Below are 14238 nucleotides of genomic sequence, written 5' to 3'. Positions count from 1 at the left end.
TATCTTCTGTAATTTTCTCTCTAGTTTAAGTCTTTACAACTCTGCTCCTTGGAGAATGGTTTTGCTTTCAAATCTCTACATAAAGAAAAATGGAAATGAGGTGCCTGAAGCAGTTACAGCCTCCAAAAAAGTCTACTCCAGTTCAACTATTTAATTCCTCTCATCAGGATTGCAATGACTCATGTGTGTCTGGACTTTGATTTGGATTCTCTGTTTTTGGGAAACTATAAAAATGTAAATCAATGAAATCTCTTTTGTTCAGTGTCCCCAATTTTGCCAGGAAATTTCTAGTCATAATAAAATCTATCTCTTTTCCCTGTGTATCTCACCATTAGCTACCACCCTCTGGATTTCATTTACCACAAGAAAACAGTAAATCAGTGAATTTATTATGTCAGAGAAACAAGTTTCTTTTCAAACAAATGGTGAAGTAAAAAGCAACACAAAGTTTTGAAGAACAAATTAGGTAAGAAGCCTCTCTTTCCCTTGAGAAGATAAGAATAGGAGAGGAGAAATCACTCATTCTCTCTTAGCAGCACAGTGGGTAGGGCACTTTGTGTCTGTTCTGTATGACTTCTGATCAATCCTGGGCACATCCCCTTTGTATCAGTATCAATACCTCCTTTTCTTCATCCTTGGATTGTCACCTCTCTGATGCTGTGATACTTAGAAGTTGCTCTGCTTGCTTACCCTAGGAGCAGTACTGGTAGCTCAGGGTGGTGAGACAATCTGGAAACCTGATTCTCCATCCTACTCCTTGCCAGACTCTCATCTTCACATTTTTCTCACGTCTTACCTCTCCAAGGCTTCTGCTCCCCTATTTCTAAAGATGGGAGATAATCTAGTTTTTTTTAACATTGTCTTTTTAGACTCATTTAGTCATCCGATCAGAACAAGCTGAATATTTTTTGACCTGAGTAGCAAGTTTTCATCCTGGTCCATTCCCACTTCTTGACAGTTCCCAAGGTGTATTACATTCAATTATGTATTTAATCTCCTGTCTTCATCTGTGTGTATGTGTGTGTGTGTGTGTGGTGTATGTGTGTGTGTGTGTGTGTGTGTGTGTATTTATTCCAGGCCTTGGACTTCTAAGAGTTGAAGCTCTAGGCAGGTTCCTAGTGTTATGGAAGTGTTATGGACCCTGACCTCAGATAGCATGAATTCTGATGGGGCACATAGACTTCTCAAATATGAGAAATTGCAGAGTTGATTTCTCTGGAAAGACAACCTCACCTTGGTACAACATTTACACAATTGAACTTAGAGAGTTCATTAGGTGGGGAAACATTTGATACCTCTATTTCACTCAGGAGAGCTTCATGGAGGATGCTGTTTGTGAATAGGACTTTAAAAGAGAGAGAAGTAATTAGTCTGCTGGCTGAAAATGGAGATTGTTCCAACTATAGGGAACAATATCATCAGACCACTAGTATTCTCATAAGATAAACATGAGGCAGTCATGTACTTAGATTCCCCATCCTTTAGCCTCCCTCCACTGGGCTCAAAGTTCTTTTTCTTGTTCAGCCAAGATCCAGTAATATCTTCATATGTTGGAGGCAGGAGGAAAGGAAATTCTAACTCAGAAGTCAGACCCTTGACCTCCCAGTTTGGATCCCAAGGTTAGGACTGTTTGTGGCTGTGATCCCCAGAGCCCAGAAGTGGCTGTAGGTCATTAGCACATCAAATATAAGCAGCTTGAAGAGGATGATCCGAATGGCCCCTAGGATAAGTGTCTGGAAGAGACTGTGTGGTCCTGGTGGAAGAAACAAAAAGATAAAGAGATGCCTGAGATAAAGCAGTTTGGAAATGTGCTTCCCAAATCATTAAATTGTGTATACCTTTTGACCTAGCAATACCAATACTAAACCCATACACCAAAAGATCAAAGAAAAAGAAAAAAGGATTAAAATATGCAAAAATATTTATAGCAAAAACCATGAAATGAATGGAGTACTCATAAATTGGGATATGGTTGAATGTAATATAATATAACTATGCTATAATTAATGATCATTTGTATGAATTGATGCAGAGTAAAATGAATAGAACCAGAACAGTTTATTTAATAGCAACATTGTAAAGAAAAGTAGCTAGGGGTATAGTGGATGGAGTACTAGGTAAGGAATCAGGAAGGTTCAAATTTGGCTATTTGACCCTGGGCAAGTCACTTATCCCTGTTTGCCTATTGTATAAAATGAGCTAGAGAAAGACATCACAAACCACTTCAGTATCTTTTGTCAAAAAAAAACCCCAAATGGGGTCACTTAGTGTTAGATACAACTGAAAAATGACTGGATAACAAAGATTTTTTAAAGATTAGGAACTCTGATCAATGTAATGAGAGAGATGGAGAGGATTTCTTCCCATTTTACATGTGAGCTGATCTTTGATTTAATCCCTAGTCCATAAAGCCCAGAATGTAATAAAGTGTTGAATCAGTTGTAAAGAAATATCCATAAAAGCTAGGAAGCAATTTTTAGTGTTTCTGAAAAAGACCCCATTTCTAAAATTTATAATAATATAAGCATTCCTGAATTGCTGAATAGTCAAAGGATATGAAAAAGCAGTTTTCAAATGAAGAAATTAAAGCTATTTATAGCATTATGAAAAAAAGTTCTGTCACTATTAATTACAGGAATGCAAATTAAAACATCTCTGAGCTATAATACTATCATATTGATTAACATGACAGAAAAGGAAAATGCTATGTGTAGGAGGAAATATGAAAAAACTGGGACCTTAAATGCATTGTTGGTGGAGTTGTGAATCTATCCAACCAATTCTGGTTGCCCAAAGGTCAATAAAACTGTGCATACCCTTTAATCTAGCAGTACTATTACTAGGTCTGTATCCCAAAGAAATCACAAAAAAAAGGTGAAAAGACCCATGTGAACAAGGATATTCATAGTAGCTTTTTTTGTTTTGTTTTGGTTTTTTTGCAAATCAATGGGATTAAAGTGACTTGCCCAAGGTCACACAGCTAGATAATTAAGTGTCTGAGGCTAGATTTGAACTCAGATCCTCCTAGCTCCAGGGCCATTCATAGCTTTTTTTTTGTAATGAAAAAGAATTGGAAATTGAGGGAATACCTAACGATTGGAGAATGACTGAAAAATTTGTGGTATATAAAAATGATGGAATGTTATTGCTCTATAAAAATGATGGGCAGACAGATTTCAGAAAAACCTGGAAAGACTTACTTGAACTGATCCTGAGAAAAGTGAACAGAACCAGGAGGACATTGTATATCTTAACAGCAATATCGTGTGATAATCAATTATGATAGACTAAACCCTTCTCAGCAATGCAATGATTAAAGACAGTTCTAAAAGACCTTCTGTGGAAAATGCCATCCACATCCAGAGAAAGAACTATGGAATCTGAAAGTAGATGAAATTTGTTTTTGTTTTTTTTCCTTCATCATTCTGATTTTTTCTTTCACAACATGATTAATATGGAAATACATTTAACATGATTGCACATATATAACTTACATCAGATTACTTGCTATTCCAGAGTAAGGGGAAGGGATGGGTAGGAGGGAGAAAACTTTACAAAATGAATGTTAAAAATTATCTTTACATATAATTAGAAAAATAAATAAAATAAAAGTAGAAAAAAGAAATATCTATAACTATAATCTTTTGGGGAATATTTTGTTGAGTGAATTAAAGGGATAAACCTTATTGAACAAGTATGATTTTAAATGGCTAAAGAACAAAACTTTCATTCTTGTGGAGTCAAGGCCTAGACTGTGGAAGTTTTGTCCTTTTTCTCCCTCTCCTCCCCATTAGTTAAAGCATCTAACAGTAACTTTCCTGGGGGGGAATAGCTTATCCAGCAAGTCAAAAGTTGGTTGGTTTAGGAGAACATGAAGCACAATTGTGGGAATGAAGACACTCCATACAAACATGGATACAGAGGGAAGAAGCAGTTTCAAAGAAGGGGCTCTTTGGCAGCAGAGAATAGAGTTGGTTATAGAGAGTATCAGATCTTGGGGACTCTATAAATTACAAAGAGAAAGGACTTCCAGGCCCTGCAGTTTCATGAATTTCAAGTTGTTTTTGCCCCCTGACTCAATACCATTGTACTCTACAGTTAAACTCATTCTTTCCAAGGATGCTGTGTATGGTTGAGGGAAAATGTACTCCAGAAATATGGAAATGTTTTGTAGGTACTATTCTTACCATTCAATCTGAATAAAAACCCTGCTAAAAGCCAGTGATTTCTACTGGCTGGCCATAATTAGGAAGCATACAGATTGAGATTTAAGAGCTATATTAATAATTGGGTGGTCCTACAGATTAATCTTTTGAAAACTGAAATAGTCAGTAGTCAACCTCTGGACATTTAACCCTCAAGTCAGGTTAGGAGAGAAGTCCAGAAGGGAAGTTATGGGACAACTGAGCAGCCCAGAGGGGGTCAGGGCTTTGCCCTAGGGTTACTCAGGGAGTCAAGCCTATCTCTGATGAGGATCTGTAAATCAAGGCTGATCAGCATCACCCTGTAGCACTTTTGTTTTAACAGAATACAAGGGCGGGGGGCAGAGCCAAGCGGCTGCGTGAAGGCAGGAATTCCCAGAAACTCATTCCCCAAAAAACTCCAAAAGTGGTCAAATTATGACTAGCCAAAATTTAGAGGGGCAGAACCCACAGAAAGACTTGGTAATACAGTTTTCCAGTCCAAGAAAACTTAGAAGTTCCACGGGAAAGGTCTGTTTTAATGGGGCCAGGGGTTGGAAAAAGCAGCTGTGAGCACAGCAGCAGCCACAGCCTGCAGCACAGCGCAGCCAGACCGAGTGCCTAGATCTCTGGGGGTGCCTGGGTCAGTGGCAGAGGGGGTGGTTTCCAGACCTCAGCCCAGGGATCATGGGGAACATCTTGAAGGAGTGGTGAAAGAACTCTGCCACACCAGAGTGAGAACCTGCAGCAGGAATCGGGGAAGCCAGCCTGTATCTCCAGAGCCCAGCCCACAGAAGTAAGGGGGTAGGTAGGGGGATGGGGAGACTACAGAGTAGTCAAGACTCAGCTATTTGCCCACGCCCAAATCCGGGTTGCAGTTTGGGTTCCCATACTACCATAGCTGAGCAGGGACTCTCCTCACAGCTCCAGGGCAGAGGGGAGGGCCTGTGGTCATCCACATACCAAAACACAGGCAAGAGAGCAGTCAGAGTCTCTCATAAGACCTTGGAAGAATTAAGGTCCTTAAGGTTATCCCCCAAACCTCCCAAAGCCTTGGAAGTGCGGTAAATCAGTCATATGCTAAGGAAATGAGCAAACAAAAGAAAAAGAAGAATCTGGCCTTAGAAAATTACTTTGGTCCCATAGAAGATTCAGAAGATGACAAAATTGAAGCTTCTGTACCCAAAACCTCCAAGAGAAATAGAAAATGGGCTCAGGCTATGGCTGAGCTCAAAAAAAAAGCTCAAAAGCAATTAAGGGAGGTAGAGGAAAAATTGGGAGAAGAAATGAGAGCGATGCAGGTAAATCATGAAAACCAAATCAGTAGCTTGGTGAAAGAAATACAAAAAAAAAATACTGAAGAAAATAATATGTAAAAAAGCCAGTTTAGACCAAATGAAAAAAGCAACAGAAAAGGCAAATGAGAATGCCTTAAGAAGCAGAATTGGTCAGCTGGAAAAGGAGATAAAAAAGCTCTCTGAAGAAAATAACTCCTTCAAATGCAGAATGGAACTAAAGGAAGCTGATGATTTTGTGAGAAATCAGGAAGAAATAAAACCATTCAAAAACCTTGCAAAATTAGAAGAAAATGTGAAATATTGTAAAAACAACTGACTTTGAAAACAGATCCAGGAGAGATCATTTAAAAATTATTGAGCTACTTGAAAGTTACAACCAGGAAAAAAGCCTAGACTTCATTTTTCAAGAAATAATGCAGCAAAATTTCCCTGAGATCAAAGAAGCAGAGGGTAAAATAGAAATTGAGGGAATTCACTGACCCCCTCCTGAAAGAGGTCACCAAAGAAAAATTTCCAGGAATATTATAGCCAAATTCCAAAACTCCCAAGTCAAAGAGAAATATACTAAAAAGCTGCCAGAAACAAACAATTCAACTACTGTGGCTCTATAGTCAGGATTATACAGGATGTGGCAGCATCTACATTAAGGGCTCATAAGACTTGGAATAGGATATTAAGAAAAGCAAAAGATCTTGGTTTACAAACAAGAATCAACTACACAACAAAACTAAACATCCTCTTTCAGGGGAAAAGATGGACTTTCAATGAAACAGGGGACTTTCAAATTTTCCTATTGAAACAGAGCTGAACAGAAAGTTTGATCTCCAAGTACAAGACTCAGGTGAACCATAGAAGGGTAGAACAAGAAGGACTAACTATGAGGAACTTAATGATGTTGAACAGTTTGTATTCCTGCATGGGAAGATACTGATAACTCATATGAACTTTCTCATTTATAAGAGCAGTTAGAAGGAGCATATATAGACAGGACATAGGAAGGAGCTGAATATAATGGTATAATATAGTAAAAAGATGGAGTCAATGTGTGATAAAGGAAAGAACTGGGAGGAAGAGAAAGGAGAGGAAGAAGGGGCTAAGATATTTCACATAAGAGCCAAGAAAAAGTTTTCCATAGAGTAGAACAGGGGAAGGAGAGGGGAAAGACTGATACTTCATTCTCATCAGAAATGGCTCAGAAAGGAAATAACATGCACACATAATAGGGTATAGAAATCTATCTTACCCTAGAGGAAAATGAGAGGAAAGGGATGGGATAAAGGGGGGGGCGGGATGGGGGAGGGAAAGGGGAAATGGATGATAGAGAGGGGAGATCATGTGAGAAGGTACTCAGATACAACATACTTTTAAACAGGGACAGAGTGAAAGGAGAGAGAGAATAGAATAAAGGAGAGTGGGAAGAAAAAGCAAAGGGAAATACAGCTAGTAATAACAAATGTGGGGAAAATATTGAAGCAACTTCTTTGGTGACCTCATGATAAAGAAGGCAATTCATCCCAGAGACAGAACCATTGGAATCTGAAGACAGACTGAAGTACATTTTTTTCTCTCTCTCACTATTCTTGAGATTTCCCCTCTTTTTTGGGGGGGAGGGGGGTTTAGGTTTACACTCAACAGGATACAGGCATCCTGGCCTCCAAACTCTCACTATTTGTCACTATTCACTCACCAGTGGTTGGGTCCTGCTGGCACTTCCTTCCAGTGGGCTCACCTGCCAAAACCAAATAAAAAGGATTAAATCCTTGGGAACCTCAGATAGACTGTTAGCTCTTTGAAGTTTTGTCATATTAGCATCTCCAGCATAGTATGATAGAAAGTATCTTAGATTTAGAGGCAGACTTGGATTTGAATCCTTATTCTTCTATATATAACCTATGGGACCTTAGATAGATTATTTAACCTTTTCATGTTATATGAATCCTTTATTTGTAATATGGGGGAGGGGAAGCTAGACTCAGTGGCCTCCAAGGCCCTTTTTAGTCAAGAACTCTGTGAGCCTAAGTAGAGTCTGATGGACAAAGAGTTATTAATTCCCAAGCCACAGAAGCATAATAAACGTTTGTTGAAGGCAAAATTCTTTCTGTGAGTGAGGACTTGCTCAATTTTCCTTTCTCTCAATGCTTTTCCTTGGCCTCTCTTGCATTCACAATGGTATTTTATGCTTTTAATTTTTTTCCCCCAAGGCAGTCGAGGATAAGTGTCTTCCCCAAGGAACTTATAGTTAAGAAGAATCAAGTATCTGAGTTCAAATTTGAACTCAGGTTCTCCTGATTCCAGGGCTAGGGCTCTATCTCCTGCACTACCTAGTTGTCCCAACTTTTTTTCCCCAAGTACTTTCACATGTTATCTAATGCAAACAACAGTTCTGTGAGAGACATTTTAGGCAATATTAATTCTATTTGACAGAGGAGGCATCCTAGATTCAGGGAAGAAAATTAACTTGTTTAAGGTCAATTTTGTTTAAGGTTAATTTTGGCTACTCTAGGATAGAATCAGCTTGGAAATCCTAACTGATTAATTCAAATTGAAGACTAGAGTTTTCTCAGACAGTTTTTTCTCCATCTGACTTTCTTGGAAGACTGGGATAAAGGAAGGGAAGGTACCAGGAGATAAGGAACCTGAGAATACTTAAATTCTAGGCTCCATCAGGACAGGGCCCTTGTCTTCATACAGTCTAGCCCTGAGGAATGCTGCTACTCCCTGAGACCCATACCTGATAGCTGAAGAGGACGGGTACTTGGACCCTGATGCTGCCAGTCTGGCCCAGTGTGGCAGACCAGAGGTTCCCAGGAAGCCAATTCCTCAGCAGGAAAGGAAAGCTGGGCCAGACTGCTCCAGGTGCCATCCCCCTCTGGCGAGGGGCCATAAGTGAAAGCATCCAAGGTGGTGCCGTTGCCAGATGAGAACCAGATGGAGCCATCCGCAAAGGAAGGAGAGACATCAAAGACCAGGCAGATCACCAACGTCTTCTGTTTCCCATCTACCAACAGAGTGAGTGGGGGAGCCATTGATGGGAAAGGAGCAGTACATATACCTGGAGGAGGACAAACATGTGTTAGGTGGCATTGACTTGGAAGACCTTAGTTCAAATCCTGTTTCAGAGATGTACTAGCTTGTGTGATGACTGATCGAAGGCAGATCATTTAGCTTCTCTCAGCCTTAGTAAAAGGGGGATGATGATAATAATGTTGAGTTCTTGTGCAGGTGAAGTGAAATGAGTCCTTAAAACTCAATATAAATGCAAAGTATTGTTAGTAAGTTTAGGGAGTTGGATTCCATAGTCTCTAAGGTTCTTCCCAGTTCTAACAGTTATGTTCTGACATTTCAGATTCTATGAACTCTTTCAGTTCTGACATTCATGCTCTAATATTCCATGTTTTAAGGCCTCTTTGAAGCTTCATTTTCTATATTCTGTACCCTGATATTTCATATTCTAAGATTACTTCCAGTTTTGGCTTCTTCTCTCTCTATATATGAAGCCATGGTTCTAGGAACCTAGGAATGAGGTGGGCTCCCAGACCCTCCCCCTTGGCATTGGAAATTCTGTGATCTTTCATATACATAGATAGGCCTAGTTCTTTTCTCACTTCTTATCCACTTGTCCATTCAAGACTAAATTTAGCTCCCATTTCTTCAATGAAGCCTTCCTAGATTACTTTAGCCTACTCTGATTTCTCCTCTGACTTCCTTTAAAATTGTTTTTTTTTTTTTTTACATTTTCAAGGCAATGGGCCAAATTCCCAGGATTATACAGCTAGTAATATGTGTCTGGGGTTAGATTTGAACTCAGGCTCCTGACTCCAGGGCCAGCTATACTGCACCATCTCTAATTCAATTGCTCCCTGTCCCTATTGTTTTCTTGTTATATGTATATATTTTCTGACACACAACTAGACTCAACTCCTAGATAGCAGGGGGGAGATGAGGTGGGAATGCCCAAAAAACTTAGAGGTAGGTAGTAGTCCAATTTGGCTAGAATTGTAGAGTGTCAAAAGGAGAAAAGCTGAAATCAAGTTAGAAAGTTAAGTTGAGGCCAGAATGTACAAGGCCTTGAATGCCAGGCTAAAAACATATTTTTTATTTTAGAGACAAGAGACAATCAATCTGTCATTGATAGACATGATAGACTGATTCCAAGTTGGATCTAAAAACTCCCCATTCTCCTCTTTATCTTTAACATTCAGGACCAAGAGCCTGGAAACTTCAAGGTATGGTACCTAGAGAGTGGGAAGGGAAAGAGACAGAATGAAGGAATGAGATCATGGGCTTCCTGTTGGAACCTTAGAGGAAGACTTCAGTTACCCCATTTCCTACCCCCATTCATGATTAAATGCAAAAATCCAGAAGATAAACCAGATAGCCAAGGAAGGACAGGATAGGCCAAGCAAGGAGAGAAGAGCTCACCTGTGGGAAGAGCAGGAGTTCCCAGGGTCAGAAAGAGCAGCAGCCAGGACTTTGCCATGGTCTAACTTGAAAGGTAAAGATATTGCAGCTGTAGCTCCCTAGGAGGTGGGGATGGCATGCCACCACAAAACTGCCTTCCACACCACAGACCCAGCTGCAACTAAGCTGCTCAGAGACAGAGATATTTCCCAGGACTTCAATGGCCCCTCCCTCTAATCTATCTCCCCTAATCCTGTGCTTGGGAACCCCAAAGAAGTGTCTCCCATGCTGGGTGGGAATGCCTTCCTGACCAACCCCCCAAAATCGGCTCAGTTTCTTCCATGTTAAACCCTCCTTCCCGGAAGGCAGTACAACATCAGAAAGTTAATAGCATTTAGAGCTGGAAGGGACCTCACCTGGTCCAATTCCTTCATTTAAAATTTTAAAAATTAAACCAGTTTTAAAATTTTATTTTTTAATAAAATTAAGTAATTAAAAATCTTAATTTCCGATAAACATTTATTTCTTCCCTTCCCTCTCCCTCAATTTAAAATAAAAAGGAAAAAACAAAACCCATGTATCAAATTTGCAGGGTCATACACAACAAATTCCTACACTGTCCATGTCAAAAAATGTATTTCACACTGTATCTTGAATCCATCATTTCTCTGTCAGAAGGAAGATAACATGCTTGACCATCAGTCCTTTAGAATCAGGATTAGTCATGGCATTGGTCAGTTATAAGTCATGTTTATTTTTATAATGTTGTTGCTATTTCATAAATTGCCCCCCCGGTTCCATTTACTTTGCTACATCATTTTATACAAATCTTAAGTTTCTCGAACCTATTACTTCTATAAATTTTTTTTACAGAATTCCATTATATCAGCTCCCTCATTTTATAGAGTACAGTCTTTGTACATCTTTGCTCCCAGTAAACTTTTCACTACTCTCTGTTTTACATGAAACATTCTAGAGTTTATCAGACATATGCACATAAGAAATAAAATAAAGCTATCAATGAATGTTTTGTAAGAAATTGTTTGTTGGGGTGGCTAGGTGGTGCAGTGGATAAAGCACTGGCCCTAGAGTCAGAAGTACCTGGGTTCAAATCCAGTCTCAAACACTTAATAATTACCTAGCTGTGTGGCCTTGGGCAAGCCACTTAACCCCATTTGCTTTGCAAAAACCTAAAAAAAAAATTGTTATGTAAAAGTGGGTTTATCAGAACAAAGTCAAGTTAGCTAATGAGGTCTCTGATTCTATTTCTTATTAATCAGCAGTTTTATTCCTACTATATAGTTTTTGAAAGAGATACCAATGTGTTTGTGTGTGTGTGTGTGTGTGTGTGTGTGTGTGTGTGTGTGTGTGTGTGTGTTTAAGCAGTCAATAGAGGGACGACACTAGAATGAAAAGGGAATAGGAAAGGCTTTTTGTGGAAGGTGGAATTTTAGTTGGAAGGAAGCCAGGAGGCAGCAGTGAGGAGGGAATTCATTCCAGGCATTAGGGGACATCCAGTGAAAATGCCCCGAATCAAGAGATTTTATTTACAAGATATTCCCCATATCCCTTGATAAACTTTTCACTTCCCTTGTGAGGTCATGTGAACCCCAGGTTAGAAATCCCTTCAGGAGAAACAGAAACCCAGGGAGGGAAAGAAAAATTCCAAAATAATAAATGGCAGAGCTGGGATTTGAATTTACATCTCTTTTTATTGCATATAGCTAGCTTCCCCTTGGTTGGGGACTGCTAGGTGGCTCAGTAGATAGAGCACTGGGCTTGAAATCTGGAAGACTCACATTCCTGAGTTCAGATCTGACTTCATATATTTACTAACTGTAGCCCTAGGTAAGTCACAACCCTATTTATTTCAGTTTCCTCTTCTATAAAATAAGCTGGAGAAGGAAATGGTAAATCACTCTGGTCTCTTTGCCAAGCAAACTCCAAATGAGTTTACAAAGAGTCAGAAATGATTGAACAGCCTCAGCTCCTTTGGAATAGGAATCACAACAGATGAAAAGGAAAAGTATTAAAGGAGAGTCCCTATCCCTAGGGCCTTTCCTAGAAATTTCCTTAGAACTCCTGTTTTAGGATTATGAACAGGTAGTTTTCAGAGAAAGATATTCAAGCTATCTGGGAATGGCTGAACAAATTATGGTATAGGAATATGATAGAATACTATTGTTCTGTAAGAAATGATGAGCAGCTGGATTTTAGAAACACTTGGAAAGATTTATATGAACTGATGCTGAATTAAGTAAGCAGAACAAGGAGAACACTGTACATCTTAACAGCAATATTGTGTGATGATTAATTATGATCGACTTAGCTCTTCTCAATAATAAAATGACAATTCCCAACAAATTTGGAAAATGTCCAAAAAAAGAAAATTCCAAAAGACTTGTGATGGAAAATACCATCCACATCCAGAGATGAAGTTTGAATGCAAACCAAAGCATACTATTTTCACTTTTTAAAATTAGTTTTTTTGTCTTTTCTTTCTCATGATTTTTTCCCTTTCCTTCTAATTCTTCTTTTATACCATGACTATTATAGAAATATGTTTAATATGACTATACATGTATAAACCTACATCAGATCACTTGCTGTCTTGAATAAGGAAAGAGAGAGAGAGAAAAATGTGGAATTCAAAACTTACAAAAATGGATGTTGAAAATTATATTTTCATGTAATTGGGAAAAATAAAATAAAAAGAATTTCTGTCTTTGTGTGAGGGATTCTATAACATTTATTCAACTAAAATCTTCTCAAGCAATTACTGTGTTCAAGGAATATATTGTGTGTCAGATATATTGTGTGAGGAAGAGGGGGAGAAGAAAGGTGGAGAGATATTCAAATCAATAGGAAAACCTATCTACCTTCAGGGAACTTAGACATTTCATATAATGTCCTTTTGTTGTTGTTGTTGTTTTTCATTTTTTTTAATAGGGCAATGGGGTTAAGTGACTTGCCCAAGGTCACACAGCTAAGTAATTATTAAGTGTCTGAGGCCGAATTTGAACTCAGGTCCTCCTGACTCTAGGGTAGGTGCTCTATCCACTGCGCCACCTAGCAGTCCCTAATTTTATATAATGTCAAAAGAGAACATAATAAACGTAGGTCATTGTTGGCTGTGAGATGAAAGGGGTGACATTTGATCTGGATCCTGAAGGAAGGTCTGGAATTAAATAGACAGATTGAAAGAGGACATTTCAAGCAATTATGTAAGCACAGTCATTGAAGTAGGAGGACAGTGAATAATCTAATTTGGCAGAGTGTAGGACGCATGGACAAGAGTGGTGTGAGAAAAGGTAGGAAAGGTGGTGCCAGATTGGAAAGAGATATGAATGCCAATGGAGTCTGTCACTGAATTTGGTGTTCTCAGAGTGGCTTGAGAAAGAGAGTAGTGTGATCAGAGTTGTGTATATGGAAGATAATTGTGCAATGATATAGCAGCTGAATTGGAGGAAAAAGGAACTGAAAGTGGGAAGAACTGTTAGGAAATCATTACATAATTTCAAGAAAAAAAAAACAGCAGCAGAAGACAGAGCAACTTGTCTACCCCACTGTTATTGCAGTCCCTGAGATCTCATGGTAGTTATTTTATTTAATGAATTAATTTTCATTCATTTGTACATGCATATTTCCAAGTTACAAAATTTCCCATCCTCCCTTCCCACCTCCCTCCCTTCAGCAGGGAATAGTCAGTTTAGCATTTATATATATATATATATATATATATATATAAAAATATATATATGTATGTATATATATGTATATATATATGTATATATATTGTTAAGCATATTTACAAATTAATAATTTTTGGCATGAGGAATTAGGATTAAGGGAAAGAGATACATAAGAGGGGCGGCTAGGTGGCACAGTGAATAGAGCACTGGCCTTGGAGTCAGGAGTATCTGGGTTCAAATCCAACCTCAGACAATAATTACCTAGCCGTGTGGCCTTGGGCAAGCCACTTAACCCCATTGCCTTGAAAAATCTAAAAAAAAAAGAGAGAGATACATAAAGAGATAAATTTTATAAGGTGTTCATCAGATTCGGAAGGGTTTTTATCTGTTTGTTTTGTTTTATTTTGCTTTGCTTTTCTTCCTCTGGTTGGGGATAATATAGTCCATAACCATTCAAATACAGTTGTCCTAGATCTCTGGATTGTTGAGAGGAGTTGCTACCATCAAGGCTGTTCATCTCATAATGTTGTTGATATGTATGTTGTTCTCTTGGCTCTACTCCTTTTGCTCAGTATCACATCCCGTAAAGTCATTCCAGGCCAACCATTTATGGTTTCTTCTAGAACAATAATATTCCATAGTATTCGTGTACCACAACTTGTTTAG

At 38.7% G+C, this 14238-nt stretch overlaps 1 protein-coding gene across 1 annotated transcript in view; it reads right to left on the bottom strand.

Moving 5' to 3' along the window:
* Nucleotides 1–345: 345 nt before the first annotated feature.
* PTCRA (pre T cell antigen receptor alpha) overlaps nucleotides 346–14238 on the bottom strand; it is a 48498-nt gene continuing 34605 nt past the window's right edge. Inside the window, exons 3-5 of the mRNA XM_074190166.1 lie at nucleotides 8211–8531; nucleotides 7167–7208; nucleotides 346–1753 (exon numbers count right to left, since the gene is read on the bottom strand). Of these exons, the coding sequence (XP_074046267.1) occupies nucleotides 1587–1753; nucleotides 7167–7208; nucleotides 8211–8505 (504 nt within the window). The 5' untranslated portion in view covers nucleotides 8506–8531 and the 3' untranslated portion in view covers nucleotides 346–1586. The remainder of the gene's footprint in view (nucleotides 1754–7166; nucleotides 7209–8210; nucleotides 8532–14238) is intronic.

The sequence above is a fragment of the Macrotis lagotis genome, chromosome 5 (assembly GCF_037893015.1).
Source record: "Macrotis lagotis isolate mMagLag1 chromosome 5, bilby.v1.9.chrom.fasta, whole genome shotgun sequence".
Lineage (NCBI taxonomy): Eukaryota > Metazoa > Chordata > Mammalia > Peramelemorphia > Peramelidae > Macrotis > Macrotis lagotis.
The sequence above is the reverse complement of the archived record's forward strand: the minus strand, read 5'-3'. Positions and strand labels throughout refer to the sequence as shown.